The sequence below is a fragment of the Emiliania huxleyi genome, assembly GCF_000372725.1.
Source record: "Emiliania huxleyi CCMP1516 chromosome Unknown EMIHUscaffold_217, whole genome shotgun sequence".
Lineage (NCBI taxonomy): Eukaryota > Haptophyta > Isochrysidales > Noelaerhabdaceae > Emiliania > Emiliania huxleyi.
Genome location: NW_005200442.1, coordinates 21,178 through 45,895, shown reverse-complemented (window position 1 = coordinate 45,895; position 24,718 = coordinate 21,178). Strand labels below are relative to the sequence as shown.

The 24,718-nt window shown below is 64.5% G+C and overlaps 5 protein-coding genes across 5 annotated transcripts in view; 3 read left to right on the top strand and 2 right to left on the bottom strand.

Moving 5' to 3' along the window:
• The first annotated feature begins 619 nt into the window (after window positions 1-619).
• On the top strand, window positions 620-1,463 carry EMIHUDRAFT_366417 (hypothetical protein). Its single transcript, XM_005780349.1, has 2 exons — window positions 620-765; window positions 897-1,463. The coding sequence occupies exons 1-2, from the start codon at window positions 652-654 to the stop codon at window positions 1,146-1,148; spliced, it is 366 nt and encodes a 121-aa protein (XP_005780406.1). The 5' UTR covers window positions 620-651; the 3' UTR covers window positions 1,149-1,463.
• A 4,438-nt stretch (window positions 1,464-5,901) lies between these two features.
• EMIHUDRAFT_114408 (hypothetical protein) lies at window positions 5,902-7,237 on the top strand (the record flags this gene model as incomplete). Its single annotated transcript, XM_005780348.1, has 4 exons — window positions 5,902-6,506; window positions 6,718-6,719; window positions 6,856-6,989; window positions 7,067-7,237. The coding sequence occupies 4 exons, from the start codon at window positions 5,902-5,904 to the stop codon at window positions 7,235-7,237; spliced, it is 912 nt and encodes a 303-aa protein (XP_005780405.1).
• A 154-nt stretch (window positions 7,238-7,391) lies between these two features.
• EMIHUDRAFT_457076 (hypothetical protein) lies at window positions 7,392-9,265 on the bottom strand. Its single transcript, XM_005780347.1, has 4 exons — window positions 8,757-9,265; window positions 8,346-8,653; window positions 8,170-8,272; window positions 7,392-7,990 (listed from the first exon to the last, which is right to left on the bottom strand). The coding sequence occupies exons 1-4, from the start codon at window positions 9,252-9,254 to the stop codon at window positions 7,778-7,780; spliced, it is 1,122 nt and encodes a 373-aa protein (XP_005780404.1). The 5' UTR covers window positions 9,255-9,265; the 3' UTR covers window positions 7,392-7,777.
• Window positions 9,266-12,179: 2,914 nt separating this feature from the next.
• EMIHUDRAFT_443063 (hypothetical protein) lies at window positions 12,180-16,322 on the top strand. The gene is made up of 4 exons (XM_005780346.1): window positions 12,180-13,012; window positions 13,073-13,162; window positions 15,535-15,665; window positions 15,744-16,322. Exons 1-4 carry the CDS (start codon window positions 12,239-12,241, stop codon window positions 16,114-16,116), a joined length of 1,368 nt encoding a protein of 455 aa, XP_005780403.1. The 5' UTR covers window positions 12,180-12,238; the 3' UTR covers window positions 16,117-16,322.
• The window catches only part of EMIHUDRAFT_443060 (hypothetical protein), a 28,767-nt gene continuing 20,332 nt past the window's right edge, over window positions 16,284-24,718 (bottom strand). Inside the window, exon 2 of the mRNA XM_005780345.1 lies at window positions 16,284-17,405. Within this exon, the coding sequence (XP_005780402.1) occupies window positions 16,462-17,349 (888 nt within the window). The 5' untranslated portion in view covers window positions 17,350-17,405 and the 3' untranslated portion in view covers window positions 16,284-16,461. The remainder of the gene's footprint in view (window positions 17,406-24,718) is intronic.

Sequence of the window (24,718 nt, the reverse complement as noted above, 5' to 3'; positions counted from 1 at the left end):
CAAGATCCTCGCCACGTCACATGTGTTTGGGTTTCTATGTTTGCGATTTGGGTTTTGGTCTTTGGATGTTCTGTCACTCTTTGTTTATTTGTTTTTCACAGCTGGCTGATTCGTTGTCCGACCGCTGGCTAATCGCTGGCGCTGCGGGCGTGTGCCGACAGCTCTCAGCTGCGTGTCGTCTGCTCGTCTGCTCTGCTCAGACCTCAGTCAGTTACGAGTTGGTTGCTTGCGGCTACGTCCAGCATGCTGCATGGCGGGCGGCGACATACTGACCGTGACTCATGTCCACAAGCCCATTAGTTCCAATTCACTCTGACACGTGCGAGGCTGGCAATTACGCCGCCAACGCTGGCCAGGGCCTTTGCGTCCGATCCATTCCCATCCACGTAGGAGGCTTGAGATCCCTCAGATGTAAATCAGTAACCAGCCTCCGGCGGGGCCCCCCATCCAAACCGAGTACAAAGCGCGCCTCCTGCGCGCCTCTCCGAGGCGCTGCGCAGATGGTCTATGATTCATAGAGGCTCAAGTGACAAGTCCACACACACACTTCAGGCTCAGACTCCACACCGCGGTCACGGGCGGGTGCCATCTGCCACACACAAAGAAACCCACCCACGACGCGGTTTGCTCACCCGCCGGTGCCTCTCCCTGATGGTCAAGAGGACGCCCGGCACTGGGAAGGGCGGCGGCGGCGGCGGCGGCGGCGGCGGTCCCGCCGAGAAGAAGCTCCAGACCAACAAGAAGGGAACCTTCATCTTCACCAAGGCCCGTGCTTGCCCAGCAGCACACACCGCTGGCGCAGCTCGCCAAACTCCCGGTCCTCGGCCATGCTCTCCGCGCAGAGCACGCCCTCGCCGCCCGCTCCGGTCGACGCTGGCGTGCGCATCGGCCCGCAGGTGGCTGACGGCCTCTTCGTGCAGCACAAGTGGGGCGCCAACTCGGGGCAGATTGGCATCCCGAACGAGTCACTAAAAGAGTTTGCGCAGCTGGTGCTCTCGATGAGCGGGAAGGGCGGCGGCGGGAAGGGCGCGGCGAAGCCGGCGTCCAAGGGCGTGGCCAAGAAGGAGAAGAAGAAGAAGGAGCCCGAGAAGAAGCCCACGGCGGAGGAGCTCGACGCAGACCTCGGCGCGCCCTCTCGCCGTCTTTGAAAGACTCGCGCCCGCCACACGCTCGAAGCCCGCGCAGCCCTGCTCGCAGCGCCACTCTCGCGGCCCCGCGCGCAGCGCTTCGCCATTGTCGCACCTCGCCGCACCCACCGCACCTGTCGCGTGTGCACCAGTCGCGTGTGCCCACCCTGCAGACCGCCCTCACTCCCACCCTACAGACAACCCTCAGCGCAGCTCTCTCTCTCTCCCCCCCCCCCCCTCCCCCCTTCTCCCTCTCACGTTTTCTCGCTCGCTCACTCTGATCAGCACCTGTGCTCTCCCTCTCTGTCCGACAGGCGCCTACACCTCCGGCCGCGGAGGAGTGGAGGAGGCGCCTGCCCCGGCAGCGGAGGCGGCCGCGTAGGGCTATCGACCGCGGCCGGGCGACCGGATGGTGCATGTCTCTCCCGGCCCGCCCTCTCTGCGGGCGGTCAACGTGTGTGGGTTGTGTTGGGCGCTGTTGAGTCGCGCGTCAAAACATATTTTTCTTTTTCATCCACAAACATAAATAAATAAATAAAAACGGACACCTCTCTACTGTGAGATGGGTAAAAAGGAACAGGCCCCCGCCCTTGCGATCTTTGTGCAGGGTTCTTTGTGGGTGTGGTCGGCGACTAGCCGGGGTCGTCCTCCCGATGGGGGACTAGCACTAGCCGTCTTCCACATGGTCCCTCGGGTCCCTGCTGCTCCTAATCTCTTCGTACATCCTCCTGCTGATCTCCGCAAAGTCCTGCTCCCTCCCTCGTCTCGCCCTGCGCGTCTGCTCCGCCTCACCGTCTTCTGCCCTGCGTCGTCTGGCGACGGGTCCTCCATAGTCGGTCGAGGTCGCCGCCCTCCTCGTGCCTCTTCCCAACGTTCCCTCGGCGGCCGATGCCGTCTGCTCCGGCTCCCCAGTCCCCGGGTCTGCCCTGCTCTCGTCTGCGCTAGTTTCTGCTTCGTCCTCACCGGCGTCTCTCCTCTTCCCTCTCCCCTTCTTGTATGCTTTGCACATCGCGTCGATTCCTGTTCGCGTGAGCACCAGCCTGAAGCCCGCCCAGCATCTGAACCGCTCCCTAAGTCGAAGGAGCATCATCAGTCTCACCCACTTCGCTCTCTGCCCACCGACTCCGCTCCCTCCCGCTTGAGCCGCCGTCGCGGCCCTCGTTCGTCCCACTGGCTGTTGGCCTGTTCCCACGTTACCTCCATTATCCCTCCTCCTCCGCGACTCCCTCAAGGCTGGCCGGGCCTCCTTCCACCCAGCGAAGAGCTTCCTCAGCCACTCGATGTGTTCCTCTCTCTTCATTATGCGTGCCGTAGCCTCATCATTGAGCTGGATCCACCTCTGCACCGCTCCCGTCGCCGCCTCGGCCACGACTTGCAGGTTCCTCGTGACCCCGGCGCCAAGGTCCCTCCGACTCTTCTCCGGGAGATCATCTACCAGCGCCGGCAACACCCCCCCGACGGCTGGTGCTAGTGCATCGTACCCGTCCTCATCCAGCACCCTATAGCGTGAGCCCTTCAGCGCAGCGACATGCGCTATTCTCAGCGTCTTCAGCGTATCCTTCGCTGGACATGCGGCTCCTCACCGTGTGTATGCATCTCACAGCTTCCCACGCACGCGGCAGGCAATGCTCGACTTTAATGACATCTTCGGCGAGCACGCCAAGTTTGTGGACGACAAGGAACGCAAGGACAAGTGGTTCTCATACCTCGACAAGAAGATTGCCGCTGGCGGCACGGGCTGGGCCGCCGGCACCGCGTCCCCGACGATTGCCGACTTCCACGGCGTGTTTGCTTTCGAGTGGGTGGTCAAGAAGCAGATCGACTTTTCGGAGTACAAGAGCCTGACGGCCTGGTGGGACAAGATCAAGGCCTTCCCCGCCGTGAATGAGCTCTATGCCTCGTGCGTCGACGGGCGGACGATGATTCCCTGATCGCACGCGTCCGCACGCTAGCAAATGCCTTTCGTTTGCATTGGTCGCGGTTCCAGGTTTCGGGCTCCTTGCCGTCGCTAGCTCTAAAACTCGGCCCCTACCTACCTATCTGTGTCTCAAGGTCCGACAGGTTCGGCACCGGGCACAAAATGCGCCTGCGGGCGGACCCTCACAGATCACAGATCACCTCTATCTGTGTGTGGCACGGGCGGGGACCTGTTCCTTTTTACCCATCTCACAGCAGTAGAGAGAAGAGAGGTGTCCGTTTTTATTTATTTTATCTGTGTGGCTATCTGGAGTTCTGGAGAGAGCCGTCGCGGCCCGGGGCGGTGCAGGGACGGGCCGAGAACTCCGCAAAGCAATGGCTTTGGCAAAAGGAACGCGCGATTTGTGAGACGCGGCAGCGAGGACAGCGGAAAGCTGTGCGACCGTACCCGCCCTACCTAACACCTCCGTGAAGACGCCCCCCCGCAATAGGTAGGTAGGTGGGGCACGGAGCCTGGCGGTTGGCGCCCGCGATAGGGTAATGGAAAAAGAATTTAAACAAAACAACTCTCTCTCACAGCACACACTACTATCACCAGCACACCATGGAAAAAGAATTTAAACAACGGAACTCTCTCTCACAGCAGACAGGCTCGACACAGGTAGGTGTGGCCCTGTGGGTGAAGTCTGGAGCTTCCGGGGTGAACTCTGGACTGCCGCCCGCCACACAGGGTAACGCCCTCTGCCTCTTCGCCCGCCCTCTGCCGCCTCCGCTCTCCTCGCACGCGCTGTCGGCGACGAGACCGACCGCCGCTCACCCCCTCGTGTGCCACCGCAGGGACGACACCCTCGCGCGACGTCTTGAGCTGGTGCGCGTCGCGCTCGGTCGCCGCGTGCCCGCTGGCCACCGATCGCCGCCGCTCACTGCCGTCTCCTCTCCCAACCCCACCCCGCCCTGCCCTCAGAGCGTGTCTCCGCCACTCGCCTCGATCTCCAGAGGCGCGCCCCCACCCCCGTTCCACCCCGCTCGCCACTCAGAGACGCGTGTCGCGGTCGGCGCCCGTCGTGCGCGTGCCGCGCCACCCCCCCCCTCCCCCCCCTCCCCCCCTCACACATCCATCCGCACGCAGAGCATGCCAGCGACCGCGACCGACGTCGTGCCATACGTCCGCGCCGAGTTTGCCCCCGACGATGGAGCCGTCCGCCTCCGCCTCGCTCATGGTCCAACTTGAAAACTTGTGCGGCGGCTCACCAGGGGGTAGTCAACCCTAGGCTCACCCTCCATATGGAGGTGTGAATGTGAAAAAAGAAATCAGTTTACATACCACCCTTCCCCAACTGGTCATTTATTTTTGGCTTTCGCGCCTAGACATATTTAGTACACCACCCCTTTGTTTTTATCTGTGGCGGGCGAAACTTGCGGCGCGGGCGCAACGCGGGCGCTGCGGCGGGGGGGTTTTTGGCTGAAAAGTATGGCCTCGAGGGCCAGCACACGCGGCGCGAGCCTACGTGCAGGCAGTATGCAGCCCGTAGGGCGCGCCGTCTTTACCGTGACACCCCAAGTCTTTGGTACGACGTCGGAACAGCTGCTCCACGGGACGAGCTAAAGGTAGCCAGGTCCTCCGAATCCGCCTTGGCCAGTCGGTGGCGGCGGCGGCTCGGGCTTGAGCCGGAGCATCGCATACTTTGTCGGCTTGGAGGCACACCGAACAATCTTTTTTTGCGACTCGAGACTCTGCAGCAGTGATACGAGATCAGATTCGTGACCGGTGTCGGGAAGAACACCGCGTGCCGGAACGTAACGTCCATTGGTGCCGAGCTTCTCAGCAATCTTCTCGACAATGTCCCTTCGGGTGACCTTGTCCTTGGCATCCCTTGTGAACTCAAAAGATTCGTGAAAACAGTGCTGCACAGTCATACCGGTGGTGCCCATGGTTCGTTTGTGCTCCCAGAAGGATCCGTAACTTTGTGCCAACGGCTCGATAAACGATGCAGCCTCGGCAAACGAACCGAACTCACCTCCGCCTTCTGACTTGAACGGTGCTTCATTCGTCATGCTACGCCACCATGTCTCTTCGCACAGTGATGGATCGAGCTCCTTGGCCTGTCGATACTGCTTCAACAGACAGTCATTTGTCTTCATCAGCTCATGATCTTTGATCATGTCGTGCTCGGGAATGAAGTATCCTAGCAACTTCTTCACATCAATGCGGCGCAAGTACTCCACGTACCATCCCGCGTGGTAGCGGATGATGGCGACTTTGTGATTGGGCAGAGCCTTCAATTCTTCAACGATGGGGCGTTTGGTGAAGTATTGTGTCCGTGGAACCAGAGGCGCTGCCTCCTTGCCCATTTGCTGACGAGCACGGTCTGCTGCAGCCTCGTTCGCCTCGGCCTCAGCGTTCAGCCGCGCTAGCTCTGAGGGATTAACAAACAGGCTCGGAAACTTAAAGCTTTTGATGAGGGCGGGCGGGCGGGTGAACGGCCGGCCACCGGAACTTCTCGGAAAAGTCTCCGGCGCTGCGCCAACGCCGCCTCTAGCGCGGCCTTACTGAGCATCCGCTCAGCTCTCTCGAATTCTTTTATGAGAGGTTACAAACTGACTTCGTCCGGACGAAGTCAGTTTGTGACTCCCCTCACCCTCTGGTGAGATCGGTCACCTGGTCAACCGGTGGGACAAAACTCGCAAACTGACTTCGAAACTGACTTTTCTTTTTTCACACCTCCATATGGAGGTGTGAATGTGAAAAAAAGAAATCAGTTTGGTACCCATTCATAGGTCATCCACCTGGCTATCGGGTGAGCCGACTTTTTTCCAGACTTCACCCAGAGTTCACCCAGACCGTACACAGGTGCGAATGCTCATAACTCGGCACGCTGCAATCCTCGCCGCCGGGCTGCTGCTGCTCACGCCGGTCGCAGGCGCTTTTCTCTTTCTCGGTCGTAGACTGCGGCGACGTGCGTTGCGGAGCGCCCGCTGCACGCTCGTCGTGAAGCTAGGAGGATCGGCTGTCACCGACAAGACGTGCTTCGAGACCGTCCGTGTTGCAGCTCTGCGAGAGACGGCGTGCGCGCTGTCGCGGTCGCCGCTCCTCGCCGGCACGGTACTGGTCCATGGCGCGGGCTCGTTTGGCCACTTTCACGCTCGGGAGCACGGTGTCTCGCGCGGCACGGCGCACAGCGCCTTCTCGTGGCGCGGCTTTGCGCTGACGAGATCGTCGGTCACGCGGCTGAACGGCATCGTCCTCACCGCGCTCCTCGAGCAGGGGATCGCGGCCTGCGGCCTCCCGCCCTTCCCGCGCTGGGTCTTGTGCGGCGGTGCGCTGACCGACACAGACGAGCCGCTCGGAGAGGTGCGCAGCCTGCTCTCGCGGGGCGTCGTGCCTGTGCTGCACGGCGACGCGGTCTTTGACGAAGCCCGCGGCGCCGCCATCCTGTCTGGCGACACACTCGTCGAGGAGCTGTGCGCAGCCTAGACGCGGGAAGGACACGTGACCTTGAGGAGAGAGGCAGGGCTCGGCTGTCCTCTCCGCTACTCGCGCCGCACTCGCGCCGCACTCCCCGCCACCATCGCGCCACTCCTTCCGCACCCGCAGCTCTTGCACTCGAGACGCTAAGATCGGGTGCTCGACACACTTCTCACAGCCTCAGCGGCGAGAGCCCCCCTCTTCCAGGTGTGCCGCTCTCCGCCCGACCCGCGCCGTCTTCCTCACCGGAATCCGCGCCTGCTAGACGCCTGCTAGACGCCTCCTAGACGTCTCCTAGAAGGCGCCTGCCGCCCTCCGCCCGACCCGCGCCGTCATCCCTCACAGACGTGGCCGGCATCTTCCACCGCCCGCCCGGCGAGGACGGCGCAGCGCTCCTCCGCCGGATCGTCGTCGGCCCGTCTGGCGAGGTGGTCGACTTGCCGCAGATGCGGACGGCGGCGCACGACGTGACGGGGGGGGTGGCCGCCGAGCGGAGCGCGCCCGCAGCTCTGCACGCCTTTCCGTCGTTGATTCCGGCCGCGCTTCTCGTGTGTAGGTTGCGGCGAAGCTGAGCGCCGCAGCTCGCGTCGCGGCAGGCGGGGTGCCTGTGGTCATTGTCGAGGTTGGGACTGTGCACGCCGAGGCTGCGCTGAGAGGCGAGTGGCCCGAGCGCTGCACAGTCGTCACAGGCCGTGGTGAGACGCGGCATACACGTGCATGTGCTTGATGCTTGTTGCTTCGGAGTAGAGAGACTACTGTAGCCGGTGAGCGGTGTACAGTACACAATACGCGCGGGTGGTGCGGAGAGGTGTTGGGTACCTCGCTCGTCGCTGTACACAGTAGAGTATCACCCCGCTGGGAACGTCCGGGTGTTGGAAGTAAAGATATAAACATTCTTTTTCATGCGTGAATTACGCGGACAAGGGACATGCTGGACCAAAACGTGATGGAAGGATAATGCGACGGGGTCGTCGGCTCGGGTGACGGGGTCGAGACACAAAACACACTCCGTTGTGCGCTAGAGGAGCGTTGGACCGCGCCCGCGGGCCGACCCGCGACCCCGATGCGTGCACGCAAGAAGACACGGGGAATCCACACAGGAACCCCGACAGAACAAAATGCGCCGAACAGCTCCCGTGCGCATGCGGCAGTGCTCGAGAGATGCGGCTGCTCGCGGGGGCGCGGCGCATGGGCATGCTCCTGGCCCACGCCGACCATGCGGGGCGGCGGGCGATCCTTCCTCTTTGGCCGCCTGCCCGCCTCCTGGCTACAAGAAGTGCAGGGCCACGACAGCAGCCACCGCCAGCACAGCGGCGAGCGGCGGGCCGTCGCGATCGGCCGCCTCCTCCGCCAGCGCCGCGCTCTCCGTGGCCGCCGCCGCGTTCACCTGCGCCGCCGCCGCCGCCGCCGCTCCCTGGGGGACGTACCCCTTGGAGGCCCAGAGGTGGCCGTGCAACACCAGCTCCGTCTCCTCAGTCACCTAAGACCAGGGGGCAAGGGCAGGTGCAGGTCTGCGCACAGAACGAGGTGGTGGTGGAGCGTGGTGCCGCGCGGCCCTCGCATCTCCACGTCAAAAGACAGGAGGTGGCAGGGCAGCTCAAGTGGAAGGGGCCCGGTGCGCGTGAGGTGTGTCTGGCTGGCTGGCTGTCTCTCCCTCGCCTCGAAGAATGGCGCGTCCGACGACTGCGGTACAAACCCTTCCGGCATCGAAGGCCGCGCCGCCGCCGCCGCCTCCGCCGCCGCGAAGCCTTGGGGCACGTACCTGTCCAAAGCCGGAGGGTGTGAAGAGAGAGGCCGTTCACAGAGCCGCCGCCGTCCCTGCCCCGCCAACACACCCGGCCGGGGCAGACTGCTTGGGCGGCGTGAGCAGCGCGGCCGCCCGCCGCCCCCGCCGTGCGATCGCGGCGGCACCCTCCACCTTGAGCGACGCAGCCTTGGCGGCGACCGCGTCCGCCGCCGCCGCCGCCGCCGCCGCGCCCTGAGGGACGTACCCCTTGAGCGGCGCGGGCAGGAAGCCGGGCAAGATGACTTCCGTCTCCTCGCTCACCTCGAAGAAGGCGAGCCGCGTCGCGTCCTCCGCCTCGTCGTACGCCTCGGCGTCGGCGTCCTCCGCCGCGAGGAAGAAGGCCGCCTCGTCCTCCTCCTGCGGGGCAGGGCTTGGGCGTGAAGGGCGCATGACCTCTTCGCGAGGGAGACGGGACGTGGCACCCCCTTGGAGGATGTGGCACCCCCTCGCGCCAGCGCACCTCGTCCTCTGCCGCGAGGGCCGCCCCGCCCTCCATCGCCTCGGCGCGAGCCGCCGCCTCCTGCTTGTGCGCGGCAACGTCGGCCAGCCAGTCGTCGTGCTCGGCCCTCGCCGCGGCGGCCTCGTCCAGGAGGCTCGCCACCTCCTTTGCCGCCTCTGCCACGTCGACCTGGAAGGAGAGCGCCTCTGCCTCGTCAAAGACCTCAGCCACCCAGCGATCGGCCGCGTCGGCTGCGTCGGCGTTTGGAGAGGAGAGGTGTTTAGTGATGCGGAGAGTGATCTCGCGTTTGTTTCCTGTGACCTTGAGGCCGGCCTTCTTTGCCAGCTGCACAAGCTGTTTCTTCGAGAGACTCTGAATCTCGGACGCTGCCGCTGCCGGTAGGTGGCCCTCGGCCATGGAAGCCGCGCGCACGGCGGCGGGCTTTGTCAGCAAGGGCCCCGGCGCGGAGGGCACGAAGGCGGTGACGCCCGCGGCGAGCAAGAGGAGGACACCAAACATCACCGTTGGCTGAAGACACTGATTGCTCTGGCGGGGCATTTTCACCCTCTTTTTTTCCCGCCCACAAGGCCCCAGGAATTGCGACTCCGCTTTCCTCCCGCTGTGATCCTGTGTGGGCTCTCTCTGTGCTTGTTTCAAGGCTGCACCACCTTGCTGTCCACCCTCGTGTGGCGCCCCTCGACCTCTCCTCCTTCCTTCTTCCTCCGCGTCTGTCTGTCTGTCTGCTTGGGATACCCATCACTGAGCCGACAATGCTACGGGTAGCCCCAGGGTGGCGCCCACCCCCATACCCTCGGGCACTTGCCTGCGCCCTCACTTGGGTAGGTAGGTAGGTAGAAAGGTGAAGAACAGCCAGGCTCGGACTGGACACCAACGCGGTATGGGTGGACGCTGGACAGATGATGACTTGGGCTCAACCAGGTTTCCGAAAAAAAACAAAAAGGAAAACAGAGGGTCCCCAGCACTTTGCGTTTCCGGAAATTTCCAGGGAAAACAGAGGGTGTTTGGTGCTCCATTCTGGAAACTAGGCCGGCGCTCCTTGCGGGCTCCGGTGGGCGGCGGCACCCTTCCTTGAGCTTTGTGGCACCCCCCCCCTCTCTTGGCGCTTTCTTAGTGCCCAGTGTTGTGCGAGGGAGTTTTGTTGTAAAATTCTTAACCTGTTTAAATTCTTAACCTAGATGTTAAGTCTGTATTTTGTGTATTTGGACTTGGGCTAAAAACACAGTGTATTTTGTGTATTTGCTCCCACAAAGCCAGGATACACACTCGATGGGGACCACTAGGGATACCCATCACTGAGCCGACAATGCTACGGGTAGCCCCAGGGTGGCGCCCACCCCCATGCCCTCGGGCACTTGCCTGCGCCCTCGCGCACTAGCCCACGCCCTGCCCCGCAAGATCTCACTCCATCCCGGCCTGCGGCATACCTCGGCACCCCCTTGCACGGAATCTGAGCGTGAGGGAATCTGAGTGTGAGGGAATCTGAGCGTGAGGGAACCTGTGGGCAGTACCGCGTAGTGCGGGGTGCGCGGGCGTGCGCGGGCGTGCGCGGGCGTGCGCGGGCGTGCACGCGGGCGTGCGCGGGCGTGCACGCGGGCGTAGTGCCGCGTGCGCGCACGTGCGCGGGCGTGCGCGCGCGTGCGCGGCGTGCGCGCGTGCGCGGCGTGCGCGGGCGTGCGCGCGCGTGCGCGGCGTGCGCGGGCAGGGCGCAGGCAAGTGCCTGAGGGTATGGGGGTGGGCGCCACCCTGGGGCTACCCATAGCATCGTCGGCTCAGTGATGGGTATCCTAGATCCTACCAGCGCGCCGCAGGCGAAGGAAAATCATAGTCTGAGGGTTAGGTTTCTGGAGCCTCGGGTGCTTTTACGCTTTTGATCGGGTCAGGGGAGAGTGCGACTTTTACCACTTTGGTCGTCTCGGAGCGCCCAACTTTTAGCATGTTTCAAAAATTTCTTCGGCGCTGCGCGCCGCGGGTGCAGCAAGTACTAGCTACCCCTATCGTCCCGCAACGGCAAAGTAGTTCCCGCACACTATGGCTAAAAAAATGCTGCCGCTCGCCCCTCGAAAGCGCCCGCCGGTGTGTGTCCAAACATGTAGCGCTACAAGTTTGTGACACATAAGGACGCATCCTCCCACAACACTTCACCCGCTGGCTTGGTTGCAGCTGCCGAGGTACCATCTGCCGGCTTGGGGGGGCTAGTGGCATTCGCCGGAGAGTAGAATGTCCAAAATTTTCGCGCGCCTGCGGCGGCGCGACTTTTACCATTTTGCCCCGGGCGGGCCCACTTTTGTCGTTTTGCCCCAAATCTACGGCTAGCCCCGTGCTTTTAGCGTTTTGACCCAAATCGGCCGAACTTTTAGGATACCCTCAGACTATGAGGAAAATTTGCCGTATTTCGTGAGTTTTCATTGGTTTTTCGCAGCTTTGACCAACATTGCGTCGAACTCATCGGCGCGGGCTCTCTCGGCTACGGGACCGGCCCCAGCTTCGTTCGGCTGAGGGCTAACAAGCTGCCGAGCCCAAATCACCGAGAGAGATTTTTAGCAATACCTTTGTGTTTTTGTCCAAATCACTGTGAGAGTCGTGATTTCTTGTTGGTTAATAAAAATCTCTCTCCCAACATTTGACCTTGGGAGTCGGTCACTTGAAGACAGGTAATTGAGCTTTTTGGTATTTCGGATTGGACTTGTGCATGTGACTCCCTGGTCTGTCATCAATCAAGCGACCTGGTCTGACGATTGGTCTGCCAACCACCGCCACCACTGTGTATTTGGCTGTGTATTGCTGTGAATTTGCTCACAGGCCACAAACACACAGTGTATTTTGTGTATTTGCTACCCCCACCCTGTGTATTTAACATCTATCTAGGTTTCTTAAGCGCCTGAGCTCCTCCCGAGGCTGAGCTCCTCCCTGCATCTCCGCAGAATATCCCTTGTAACGTGAGAGAGTGCGTTGTGTTCTCGTTTTCTATCGCTTTCTCTTGTTTTCCCAACCCCACCCGGGGGAAAAGAAAGAAAGAAAGAAAACAGACAACCCAAGGGAGGGATGGGAGAACGGCACGCCGCCACCACACAGGGATTTTAAGGAGAGGGGTGTGATGCGCTAGCCGTCGCCTACCCTAGGGAGTCTGCCTCTTCCTATCTCTCTTCGCAGTCTCTCTCCGATTCTCGCTTCAACCTTCGTGCCACCTCGCGGCCGTCCCACTCTCGTCGCTCTCTCCCTTGTCACTTCCTCCTCTGTCGCGTCGTTCTCTTCTGTCTCGTCCTGCGGCGCCGCCGCCTGCCGGTCCCTTGTTCTCGCGGCTTCTTTCGCCTTTCGGCGCAACTCCGTCCTCCTCGCAGCGTATCCTGGCCCCTCGAGTCTATCGAGCTGGGTGGGGGGCGGGGGGGGGGGGGGGGGACCCATATACTTCGTTTTTCCCGCTGCAGCAAGGTGGCTGCTCGTCTGTTCTCGCCGCGCCCTGCGCCGCAGTTCTCGCCGCCCAGATGGGCAATTGCTCCTCCTCGCCCGCGGGCCGCGATCGAGACTCCAAGGACAGCGACGCACGGCGAGCCGCGCCGCCCACCCGCTCCCTCACCTTCAAACTCAACCAGCTCGACGAGCAGCTCAGCAAATCGGCTCCTTCGCCGGATGCGCAGCTGGCCGAGCGGCTCGCCGAGCCCAAGAAAGTGCGCGAAATGTGCGGCCCGGCGGCATTCGTTGGCGGCCTGCATGCCGTGGTGGGCGCGGCAAACACCGCAGTCATGGAGACGATGCAGGAAGAGCACACGATCCGGCACGACAGCCGGGTGCCCTTTGAGTCGGATTCTCTCCTCATCGAGACGACGAGCGAGACGGAGTTTTGGTTCGTCCTCGACCCCGTCGGCGGCCTGGGCAGGCTCGGTCTCGAGCGCTGGCCAGAGGAGGGCCCCGGTGCGCGCCGCAGCTGCGCCAGCGGCCGCTCGCTCGAGGAGCTGCTGGGCGCCGCGAACAAGCGGCAGCCGCTGCCGCACGCGGCCTTCTGCGAGCGGATGCGAGGCCACAACGAGATGCTGCGGCAGCACGGGCTGGCGGAGCTGCTCGAGGAGGAGCTGATCGGCGGCCGCCTCTTCACGGGGCCGATGAATGCAAAGTACCAGGCGGCGCTGCGGGCGCTCGATTCGGCGGACGCGGGAAGGCGGCGCAAGTTTGTGCAGCTCTGCTCCGACCCGCAGACGCTGTCGCAGTACGAGGCTGCGGTCGAGGCCGACCCGGAGGGGGCGTGGGCGGCGGCGCGGATGCTGCTGCACCAGCCACAGAGCCTGAACACTGGGTTCGGTACTCTGGAGGCTTGGTACTAGGCGCGGATGCTGTGCACCAGCTACTCGACCACTCTGCACGTGATCAAGTCGCTCCTCCTCCGGCTTAGCAAGCTCTCGCGCGCCACGCCCGTCTACCGCGCCCTGCACGGCGAGGCGCCGCTCGCACCGCACTCGCAAGAGGGGGGGGGGGGGGGGCACGGCTGCAGCGGCGAGGCGAGGCGAGCCTTGTTCGGAGCCGCTCTTCTAGGCGCCGCCGGCCGCGTTTTGGCGCGAGAGGTTCGGCGCACGTGGCGGTATCGGCCCCTAGATGCGATGATAGATGCGACGACTGCCCAGGCCCACACACCCGCACGCGGCGAGACTCGCGCTCGCATGTCTTGGACTGCACTGCAGCCGCCTCCTCCCGCTGCACGACCTCCTCCCTCTTCTCCTCTGGCTCTCGTGTGCTGATGGAGCGTGCGCTGATGGAGCGTGTGCTGATGGAGCGTGTGCTGATGGAGCGTGTGCTGATGGGGCGCAGGTGTCGACCCAGGCTTCTTCTCCGCGTGCCCCGACCGCGCCGCCGCCGCCCTCGCCGCCCGAGGCTCGCCGCGTGTTTGGGGTGCCAGCCTTCCGCCACCCTCCCGCGAACCTTCTCGGAACTGTCCGGCAGGCTCGCAACACGCTCCCGGCGTGCTGCTCGAGATTGAGCAGGGCCTGGTCAGCCGCGGCGCAGACTTGGGCTGGCTGTCGCAATACCCCCCTCCCGACGGCGCGTGCGAGCTCGTGTTCCCGCCCCACACGGCGCTCGACGTGGTTGAGGTGGGCGAGCGGCTTGGGGGGTGGGGGGAGGGGGGGGGGGGGGTCTGGATCCTCTCGGCCACCTCTCGGCTACATCGGCTGCCTCTGGGCTGCCTCTGGCTGTCTCTCGGCTGCACTTCGGCTGCACCTCGGCTGCACTTCGGCTGCACCTCGGCTGCACCTCGGGCGGTCCCACCTGCAGGTGGTCGACGAAGGCGAGACGCTGGTCTTCCGCTGCCGCGCGACGGTGAGCTTGTGCGGCCCCCACCCGTCGGCAAGTCCGCGGGCCCCGGCACGGAAGCTTCTCGGGACGTTCGCATAGGTCAACCGGAGCGACCTCGCCATCGACAAGGTTGCGGGCAGTACCCTCGGGCGGTCTCGGGTGATCTCGGAGGATCAGATTGCCTCTCGCCATCGACCAGGTTGTGAGCACCAAGCGGGACGGGCTCAACTGCATCATGACTTCGATGAAGTTCTCTCTGATGCGAGAGATTGCCGACGAAGCCGACGCGCGGCTCGCTGCTCAGGAGATCACACGAGAGCAGATCTGAGACCGCACGAGATCACACGAGATCACACGAGATCACACGAGATCACACGAGATCACACCAGAGGCCGAGTCGCGCGCCCAGGCCAGCTTCCCCTGTTCGCCCTCCCTCCTTTTCCTCTTCTGCACCTCTCCGCACCTCTTCTGCACCTCCCCTGCACCTCCCCCCCCCCTCCCCTCTCTCCCCCGCTCAGGAGTTCCACGCCCTCGTCCTCGGCCCCGACGATGACGGCCGCCCCTTCGCAACGGTCCGCTCGTGGGCAAACATCAGCGGGGTGTGCCGCACCGGCACGTTCCCAGCGCGGGACGGCTACAGCGGCGGCGACAGCGGCGGCGACAGCGGCGGCGACAGCGGCGGCGACAATGGCGACAGCCGCGGCGAGTCGCCGCCCTCCCCGCTCCTCCGGCGCGACGCGGACCCGCGCATCTACAACGATGGCGCCGAGGCCGCGGAGACGCTGCGGGCCACGCCTTCCTGCGTCTGCAATGGGGGGCCAGCTCTCCTCTGTAGGCGTCACGTTCTCCGAGACGCTGCGGGCGATGCAGGCCGCGCAGCAAGAGGTGCTGCAGCGGCGGAAGAGGCACGCCTTCATGGTGGCGCCGCGGCCGGGCGCGCGCAGCGTCGTCTCGATCTCCGAAAGGAACCTTCTCGGAGCTTTCCCGGAACCTTCCCTCCTTGCAGGCGCGAGCGCCGTTCCCCTCGCCGACCTCGTCCTCGCCTTCGCCTCGGCGGAGCTGGAGAGGCTCAAGTCGCGCGACGGCGCGCCCGGCTTCGCAAAGTTCGCCGACGCGCGGCTCGCTGCCCTAGATGCGGGACGCAGATCCCAGATCTCCCCAGATCTCCCCAGATCTCCCCAGATCTCCCCAGATCTCCCCAGATCTCCCCAGATCTCGAGGCTCGAGACGGCACGTACCCACGCGATGCGTTGAATACACGGCACGACACACCGCACTCGCGCTGACGCCGGTGTGCTGGCGACGCAGGCTCGTCACGGGGCGCCCTCTCGAGGCGGCGCTCGGCAACGACACCCGTAGATGCCGATCCCCCTCCCGGCTAGCGGCTGTGGAGGCCGCCACGCCGCTGGAGCACGCCGTATGGTGACACCATCCACGAGCACAACGTCACGAGCACAATGGCCGTGGGCAGGTCAATGCGTGATGCCGTCCTCACCGCCCCCCCCCCCCCCCCTTGGTCACGGTCGCCGTACACGAGTCGCGCCGTCCGCTGTCTAGCGTCCGCCGCTCGTGTGCAGGCGCGCACCCGTTCCCGGTGACGGTCGCCTTCATCAACGACGGCATCAAGAGGCTGCGCCCCGTCGGGGCAGGCGCCGCACCTCTCTCGACAGCCCCTCTCTGCACCTGGCCTCGGGCCCGCTCCTCTAGGCTGCGCGCGGTCGGAGCGGGCGCGGCCGACGCGTCGGAGCGGCGCGACTTTTGGCGCGGGCTGCGGAACGTCGCGCTTCCGGACGGCTTCCACCAGACGGGCGGCACCGAGTACGCGCCCCTCTCGACCTCGTCCGACCTCGAGGTTGCGCTGCACTACTCGGACGCGGCGCAGGAGCGGCTGCTCTTCAAGCTGACCACGGCGTCTTTCCTCGAGCGCGGCGCGTCGCTGCAGTTTCTCTCCGCCTTCCCGGGCGAGGTCGAGTACCTGTACCCGCCCCTCACCTTCCTCGACCCGACCGGCAAGGTGGAGACCATCACCACGACGTGCGGCGTCAAGTTCTCCGTCATCGAGGTCCAGCCGAGGATATGAGAGGCAAGTGAGTGAAGACAAGTTGCGGAGCCTTTGATTGTATGTAGACTAGATGCTGCTGTACCCACACCTCTTCGCGTATATACCGTACTTTAGGAGTGTTCGTTTTGTGCAGATAAGAGATGCGTGCGTAAAAACTCGTAGAGCCTTAGCTCCGCGCCGCGTAGGAGAGGCGCTGTACGACGTTACTGATACTGTAATCTCTCGCACATTTTGATCGATCCCGGATCCCGCGCGATCGCTCGCGGCGAGACGTTTCTATTTTTTCTCCATTATGAGGATTGAGCTATCTCGTCCTGAAAGACCATTGCACGCTACTGTAGTGGGCGACGGTTCGGCGGCGCGCTACGCCGCCGCGGCGGCGGGAGCGGCGGCGGGCAGGCCGAGCAGGACTCGGTCGAGCCTCGCAAAGTCGTCCACCAGCGCGAGCAGCGGGAGCAACGGCGCGCCGGCGGCGAGCGGCGACGCCGCGAGAGTGGCCGCCTCGGCGGGCGCCACCTCGCAGCCGCCGTTTGCCGCGCAGCGCACGCCGACCACGCGCAGCCCCGCCCCCTGCGCGGAGCGGATTCCCGAGAGCGAGTCCTCAAACGCGACGCACTGCGCCGGCTGCAGGCCGAGCCTGCGCGCCGCCTCGAGGTACGGCCATGGCTGCGGCTTGTGCTGCGCGCAGTCGGGATCGTCGCCCGCGATGATGAAGTCGAACGCGTCCACCAGCCCGAGCGCGGCGAGAGCCTTCTCAATGTACCCGCGCGAGCCGCTCGAGACGACGGCGCACCGCAGCCCCGCCGCTCTCAGCTCGCGCACGAGCGCCACGGCGCCGGGCGTCGCCTCGAGGCGGCCGGCCGCGATGTGCTCCTCGAAGAGCTCGGCGCGCCGGCGCAGGAGGTCGTCGATCGTCTCGCCGGGCTTCAGCCGCCCCGCGGGCAGGTGCGCCTCCATGATGTCTCGCGGCGCGCGGCCGATGCACGCGTCGGTCCAGTGCTGCTCGCTCAGCTCCACGCCGAGCACGGCCGAAAACGACTTGCGGTGCACGTCCTCCGACTGGCACAGCGTCCCGTCAAAGTCCCACAGAGCGGCGAGGCAAGGCGGCGCCGGCGACGGAGCAGCGGAGCCACCACGCAGCGCGAGGGCGGCGGTAAGCCGACGGTCGGCCAGCAGCGATGGCACCTTGCTCGGCGCAGCGAGAGCGCACCCGCAGAGGGCGGCGCTGAAAATGGTGCGCTTGCGGGCCATCTGTGGTGCGGCTTCGGAGACGCGGGCGCGGAGCGACACTTGGCCAACCCACGCCGGGAGGGAGGAGGGGGCGACGCGAAAAGAATTTACGCGGCGTTACGGCCCTTTCCCTGCTTTTATTGGCCGCGAGGTGGCATGAAGGTTGCAGCGAGAAGCGGCGAGAGACTGCGAAAAGAGATACGAAGAGGCAGACTCCCCAGGGTGGGCGACGGCTAGCGCACCACACTCCTCTCCTTAAAATCCCTGTGTGGTGGCGGCGTGCCGTTCTCCCATCCCTCCCTTGGGTTGTCTGTTTTCTTTCTTTCTTTCTTTCCCTGCTTTTATTTATTTATTTATTTATTTATTTATTTCCCTGCGAACGCGCACCCCCGGGGCTCGGGCTTTCTTGCCCGCAACCCGATCCCGATCATCCGGCCCGCTGGCAACCCTGTCTGCACGTCTCGCGCGCGCGTGAACAGGGCTCCAGGCCCCAAATTACGTGTGAGTGTTAGAGTTGTTTGGTATTGCTAAAAATCTCTCTCTCGCGCGCGAGACGTGCATTGCACGACTGTGCCCACCGACGCTTCCCCAGCACATGCTCGACGCGTACGACGGCGCGCTCGCCACGGTCAAAAAGTACCTCCCGGCGCACGGCGTCATCGATCGAGCTCAAACTGCCTAGATGTGATCCGCCTAGATCCGAGGCGGTTTCACAGCGCACCTCGATCAACCCCCAGAATACAGCTCCACTCACACCAGCCCAGGGACAAAGAATTGGCAACAGCCAGCCGACCCGAAGGGTCCATTCACAGCGACAACTGTGAACGGTGACTCGAAAGAACCGAGACCGTCCGACCGCCGCACGCGGAGAGCGAGGACCTCGGTTGTGCGCCCTCGCCACTCCCCGCGACCCGCGCGCCCGGCCGCTTCGCCCCCCATCCCATGCGCTGCAGCGCGCTCGTGCCTGTGCCCCCCTTGCTGCGAACGCCCCCGCGCGAGCGACACGAATCTGGCGCACACCCGATTCGCGGGCAGAGGGACGGCCCAGCGCGCAGCCGCGAATCGCCTCCATGCCTACTGCGCTCCCGCGACGCCCGACGCGAGCCCGCGCCATGCTCCCCATTCTCTCTGCTCTGCAGGACGCGCGCCGAGAGGCGCTACATGGTCGACTTCAACGAGAGCGAGGGCGAGTCGGCTTTCTTGGTTGTGAGATCAACAAAGGGCGTCTGGTTCGACAACCCCCACGTGTTCCATCGGAGCCTCGCAAAGGTGCCAATCAGCTTTTGTTTCGCGGAGGGGGCCCAGGTTCAGACCGAGCTCGGGCCAACGGCTTCCGTCAAGGTCGGTGGCTACTTCGCTTCCAGTGCGGAGTATGAGGAGTGGTATCAGCGCCGCCGCGCGAGCCTGACGCTGCCGCCTTTGCTCGGAGCTGAGGTGCGCTCTTTTACGCCAGGATCGGCCTTGTCCCTACGGTGACCCCGTCTCCAAACATTTACGTTTCTCCCTCGCGCAGGCGTGCGGCGTCAAGAACGACGTCGTCGTGAAGGAGGAGGCCGCCGCCGAGGAGGCCGCCTCCGAGGAGCCCGTCGTCGCCGAGGAGTCCGCCACCGAGGAGGCGACCATCAAGCCCGCCGCCGCCGAGGTGTCCGCCGTCGTCAAGGAGGCCGCCTCCCAGGAGGCGCCCGTCGCCGAGGAGGCCGTCGCCGAGGAGGCTGCCAAGGAGGTCGAGAAGCCGGCCAAGACCGTTTCCAACACGCCCGACCCAGCGGCGAGCGCGCCGCAGCATTCTCCTGGCACTCCTCGCTCTCCCACCGGTAATAATCTCCCTTCCCGCGTGCCCCTATCGCGCTTTCAGGACACCACCTGCTACCCGGGCCTGCCCACGCCGATGGCGGCGGGGAAGACCGGGCCCGCGTCGGCCCGCAGCGGCTCCGGACCGGGCTACGTGGACGGCGTCGAGGCTGCAGTCCGCCGCCTGGGCGAGAGCGTCAGCTACCAGGCTACGCCCGCCGACGGCAAGAAGTCGCCGTCGCCGGGAGTCCCCACCTCCGGCGGCATTGCGCCCGTGGCGCCCAAGCCCCTTGGCGCGGTCGCGGGCGCGGGGCAGGCTGAGGCCGAGGTCGCCAAGGAGCGCGAGCACTGGGAGGGGCGGCTCAAGAAGGCGAAGGCCGCGCTCGATCTCATTGCCGATCAACGGAAGAAGTGGGCGGACTTGCAGTCGCGGCGCTCGAGGAAGTGCCGGCGCAAGGCAAGGCGCTGGGGCAAGCCGAAGACTGGCAGGAGCCACGGTCGCGGCCGCGGCCGCCGCCCGGACCGGCGCCGCGAGCCGCAGACCACGTCCGGCAAGGCGCCATTCGCCGCTGGCACATGCGGCGCCGTCGCTGGCACATGCGGCGCCGTCGCTGGCACGTGCGGCGCCGGCGGTCGCGCCGCCTTGGCGGCGGCCAACTGCGTGCAGGGCGGCTACACGAATGCCGAGGGCGCCTTCCGGTGGCTGCTCCTCGTCTGCATGCCCGCCTTTGGCCACTGCGCGTCCGCCGTGCCTAGCCCGACGGCGGTGGCCTCGGCCTTCTCGTCTGCCGTCGCCTCGGCGTCCTCGGCCTTCTCATCCGGCGTCGCCTCGGCGGCGTCCTCGGCCTTCTCGCCCGCCGTCGCCTCGAAGGCGTCCTCGCTCGTGAGCTGCTCGCCGCTTCTCATGCCCGCAATCGTGCTCATCCTCCTCGCCATCGCTTGCGGCGCCTCCTGGCCGACCGCGGCGAGCGGAAAGGGGGCTCGCGGCGCGGCGTGGGCCACCTGCCTTTTCGCCGCCACGGCGCGCCTCACCGGCACGGCGGCGGCGCCTGCAGGCTTCTTCGCGAGCGCCTTCTCGTGGCTCGCGGCGGGTCCGCCGCAGGTCGCCGCGGCCGCCGCCCTGGCCGTCGTCGGCACGGTGATGTGGCGCCGCAACTCAAAGGCCCGCCGCCTCGGCTGGTCCAGCCTGCTCGGCATTCTTCTCTGCTTGGCCACCGTCTCTGGCGGCTTGGTCACCGCCGCTGGCGGCGCCGCGCTTGCTGCATCCTCAACTGCGCTGCCAGACGTCACTGCGCTTCCGGCGAGCCCCGCCACCACCACCCCACCTCCGCACCCCGGATGCCCGCATCTCCAACCCCTTCCGGCACCTCCTTAGGCCGTCAATACGCACCCGAGGTGTGAGATGGAAAGCCGGTGCACCACAGACCAGCAGCGGCGCTTGTTTGACAAGCGAGTGATCGTGCCGCGAACGCTTCTGCTCCAGCGCGGGATTGTGAACCAGCTCGCCAGATTTGGGAGTGTGGTGCGCCAGGCATGCACCCAAGGCTTCCACGTTGCCGGCCTCCTGCTCACCGACATGCAGAAAGCCAACGAATCGTGTGATTGGCGCTCTATGGTTGCGCTGAAGAAAGTGCCAGAGTGCAACTCGACCCATATCGTGCCTTACAGCTGTGTCAAAGCAGCGAGCATGAGGGCGGAGGGCCGCGCATTGCCCATAGGGAGAGATCAGGCGCATGGTCTTGCCTCCTTCCTCAAAGTGAAGCCGCAGCCATGGTATGCGAGTGAGCGGAGCTTTGACCCGTACCGCGAGGCCTTCGTCGGCGTCCACCTAAATTTTGACGTCGATTGGATCGCCTTCATTTGCCACAAGGTTCCGCCAAACTGGCTGTGGGACGCGCAGGGATCCATCTCATTGGGGCTCTTCGATCAGCTGGGTCCGTACACTGGCTTTGTGCGAGCATCCGTGATTACACCTTTCGTGCGGCATATGCAGCACCTCTTCAATGGCAGCCTTTCCGGCAAGCCCGTTGTTGTGGCAACCCCGCTGGGCAAGAAGTACAAAGAGACGGCTTGGATTTTGCGCGAATTTGAGGCAGAGGTGGCCCTCGTCCTTGGTGTGCGCGTCATATCGGGTAGCAGCAGGCTCGCAGAACGCGAGCTCAACGCCTTGGCCGATCTGCATGTGCTGGGGCATTCCAAAGCCTTTCTGGGCTGGAGAGGCTCAACCTTCTCGAGATTCGTTACGGAGATGCTTCCGGCAGGCATCCCGGTTGCGACCTTTGCCCCCCCTTACGGCGACTGCGCTCGTCATGTGCGACAGAGCTCCGGGGATGACCGCTTTGAACAATTGGACCGATCGTTCCAGGCCGCCGCGAAAAGAACAGCAACTTTCGAAACATCTTCCATAAGCCCTCAAGTGCGCCAATCCCAGCAGCACAGCCAGACAGCTTGCAACGGTGCCGTCGCCGGGTTTGAATACAGGGCAAGCTGGCTCGAGCGAGAGTGGACGACACGCCCGATTGACACTGGCAGCTACGGAATCTGCACCCTCGCCCGGAGCCCAGCTCAGCAGCGAGGGGTTGCACAGTGGTTGAATTACAGCCAGCGAACCTGGCTGACGGCAAAACACAGCCAGCGTTTGCGTGGGCGCTCAGAGCCGCCCGGGAGGTTGGAGGGCGACGTCCTCTCCTGGATGTCGTGCAGCGACAGGCGCGACCCGATTGAGCCACTGACCGGCGTCGCGCGACACCCAAGAGCGCCTATTGGGTGTGCGGACACGACAAAGGAGCAGGTACATGCAAACGAGTTCCTGTACGATATCTCGCACCTTGTGCTGCACAACGAGTGCGGCGGAGGCGCACGGGCGCCACCCGGCAGGAAAAGTCTCTTCTTCGACCTGGGCTCGGGCCATATGTCGAAAGCACCTGTCGATCTCCAACATGGGGCTGGACACTTTTCGTCGGTGCCGCTCTTCATTCAGCTCTACAAGCAAAACTGCATTCACTTTCATTCTTTGTACGCTTGGGAGGCGAAGCCCGTCTCTGAGGTGTCCTACTGGGACAACGTGCCTGCAGCTCTGTCAGAGAGGCTGTATTTCTTCAATGAGCCCGTCCGGCGCGTGACTTCGGAACCAGCAGGTTTCAACGCACTGCGGACATTGCAAGCGATAGCGCGCCCGATCGACTTTGTAGCACTGAAAGTCGACTTTGACACCCCGAGTGTGGAAGCTCCCTTGATGGAAGCCATTGTCGATTCGGAGGCCTTGTTGGGCCTCATCGACGAGGTCTTTTTCGAATACCACTTTAAGGTTCGGCCAGAATTTGGATGGGGAAATAGGATGAACGCGACGGTAAACGACGCGCTGCGGCTCATGCAACGACTTCGCGAAAAGGGTGTTCGGGCGCACTTTTGGATTTGAAACAGACTATGCGGTCCGCCAGCGCCGTGCCAACTTGGGCGAGCAGCAGTCCAATGAAGCTTCACATTATTTGGTCCCCGAACTGCCCCCCGTGTAAAGGGAGCGGAACCTGAGTTGCACAGGGGTTGTGCGCCAGGCCCTCAGTAGACAAGTGTTGTCATCAACAGAGTACAGGATCTGACCTCACTCCTCCGTGAGGGCGCTGAGATGTGAGAACTCAAGGCTGAGTTTTTGCTCCACTTTCGATGCCGGCCACTCGCGCTCTGACCTAGGGTAATGGTAATCTCTAGTCTTTTTTACGTAGAATTCAAGCGAATGCATTCGATAACGGCACGGGCGTCCAACCGAACTTCTCGGTAGCGGCGCTGGCGGCGGCCGGGCGATTTTTTCGGTTTTTTGCGCGATTTTTTACTTGATTTCATGGGAATCTAGTTAGGGTGGGGTAGGGGAGAAGCACTCTTGAGGGAAACATTGGACCGTCAGGCCCCGGGGACTGGCCAGCCCGACTAACACAACCTTCAGGAACACCATTTTGCGGTCCTGAGCGGCCGTCTCGGAGCAGAAGCTTCCCTGCCTCCTTAGCCATGTGCTGGTGAGCTCTGCGGCCCGTGTAGCGGCCCCTTAGCCCGTCGCCCGGGCACATGGCGCCCTCACACCGCTCCTCGCCCCCGTCTCGCAGGCCAAAATCGTCGACATCGCGTCGGCACTCTCTACGGCGCGCCTGGGCTCGCAGAGGGCGGCCTGGGCGGTGCAGGGCGTGGCTGGGCTGCCCCCCTCCCGCAGTGCGCCAAGCCTCGGGGGTCGGGGAGACCATCTCGGGTCGCCGAGGGGGCGGGTCGGACGCCCGATCCGGCTGCTGGCCGGAGGACGTCGCCGGTTCCGCGATTTTGGGAGCCCCAGTCGCCTCCAGCCAGGCCGAGCGGCGCCAGCTGGTAGCTGGGGCCGCAGGGCGGTCGGGCCGACACCGTATGCTAGTCGGAGTGGATTGTCTAGGGGTGTAAAGGTCGGTAGAGTGTCCGTTTGTGGCCTCCGGACGGGCTCTGGTCGACAGGTCGGGAGCCCGCCGGGCCGGCTGAGGCTGTGGTGTGTCCGTCCACTGTGGACCCAGTGATGGCCTAGAGTAGGAGCCCTGCACGGACGGTGTTTATGCTATATAACACCTAGGGACCGCGTGGGGTGGGCGGCGAGCCGCGCATCGGCCGACAATGTGCCGGTGTACGCGTTTCGGTGACACTCAGGGCCCGTTTTGCATGACTCGTCGGCGTCGTGCGTGCCGTGTGGCGCACACCGCACAGCTCTCGCAACACCCAGGCAAGACGCAAGCCGCAAGCCCCGCAACGCGCAAGGCAGATGAGATGTGCGAAACAAATACAAAAAAAGTTGCAATAACCTTGAGAGCACAGTACCTCTCCTGGGCCACCTCTCTCCAACTCCATCTCCCCCGCAACCCCCCGGCCCCGCCGCCCCGGCCCCTGGTGGCCCACGGACCGCCGCCGAGGCCGTGTCCGCATCACTCCCACGGCGCCCTGCCGCCGTGCTCCTCGTCGTCGCCGCGCAGTTCGCCGCTCGGCGTCGACCAGCCGACCGCCGCCTCGTACAGCGACCCAATCGGGCCGGGGTCGAGGAAGGCGTACTTGGGCTCGCGCTGCGCCGTCTGCTTGAGCAGCTTGATGTGGTCACTCACCGGGTGGATCGAGTTAGCCGCGATGGCGCCCGACGCGGCGGCCGACGGCGTGCCGATCCCGGGGAAGCACGAGTCGCCGCAGCGCAGGAGGCCTACGAGGAGGCTTCCGAGAGACTTCCGAGAAGGGCCCGAGGAGGGCCCGAGAAGCGGCGGGGCGAGAAGGGGCTGCCGTCCACGGGCGTCTTCAGGTTGGGGAAGGGGAAGGGGAGCAGGTTGGACAGCTTGCCGGCGAAGGGCGCCGACGTGCCCGCCGCCCAAGCGAGGCCGTACGTGCCTAAGGCGGACGCGTCGTCGGCGCGTGATGGACACGGCGCGGACGAGTCGCCCAGCCGAGGTTGTGCTCGCGCGCCGCGGTCGCGGCGAAGGAAGGCCTCGTGCGCGAGCGGCGAGCCGACGATGGAGAACTCGACCCGCTTGCGCACGTCGGGGATGCACCTGGGAAGAGGGCCGAGGGGTCGAGGGTCCGGGAGGGGGACGGGTCGGGGGGGGGGGGGTTG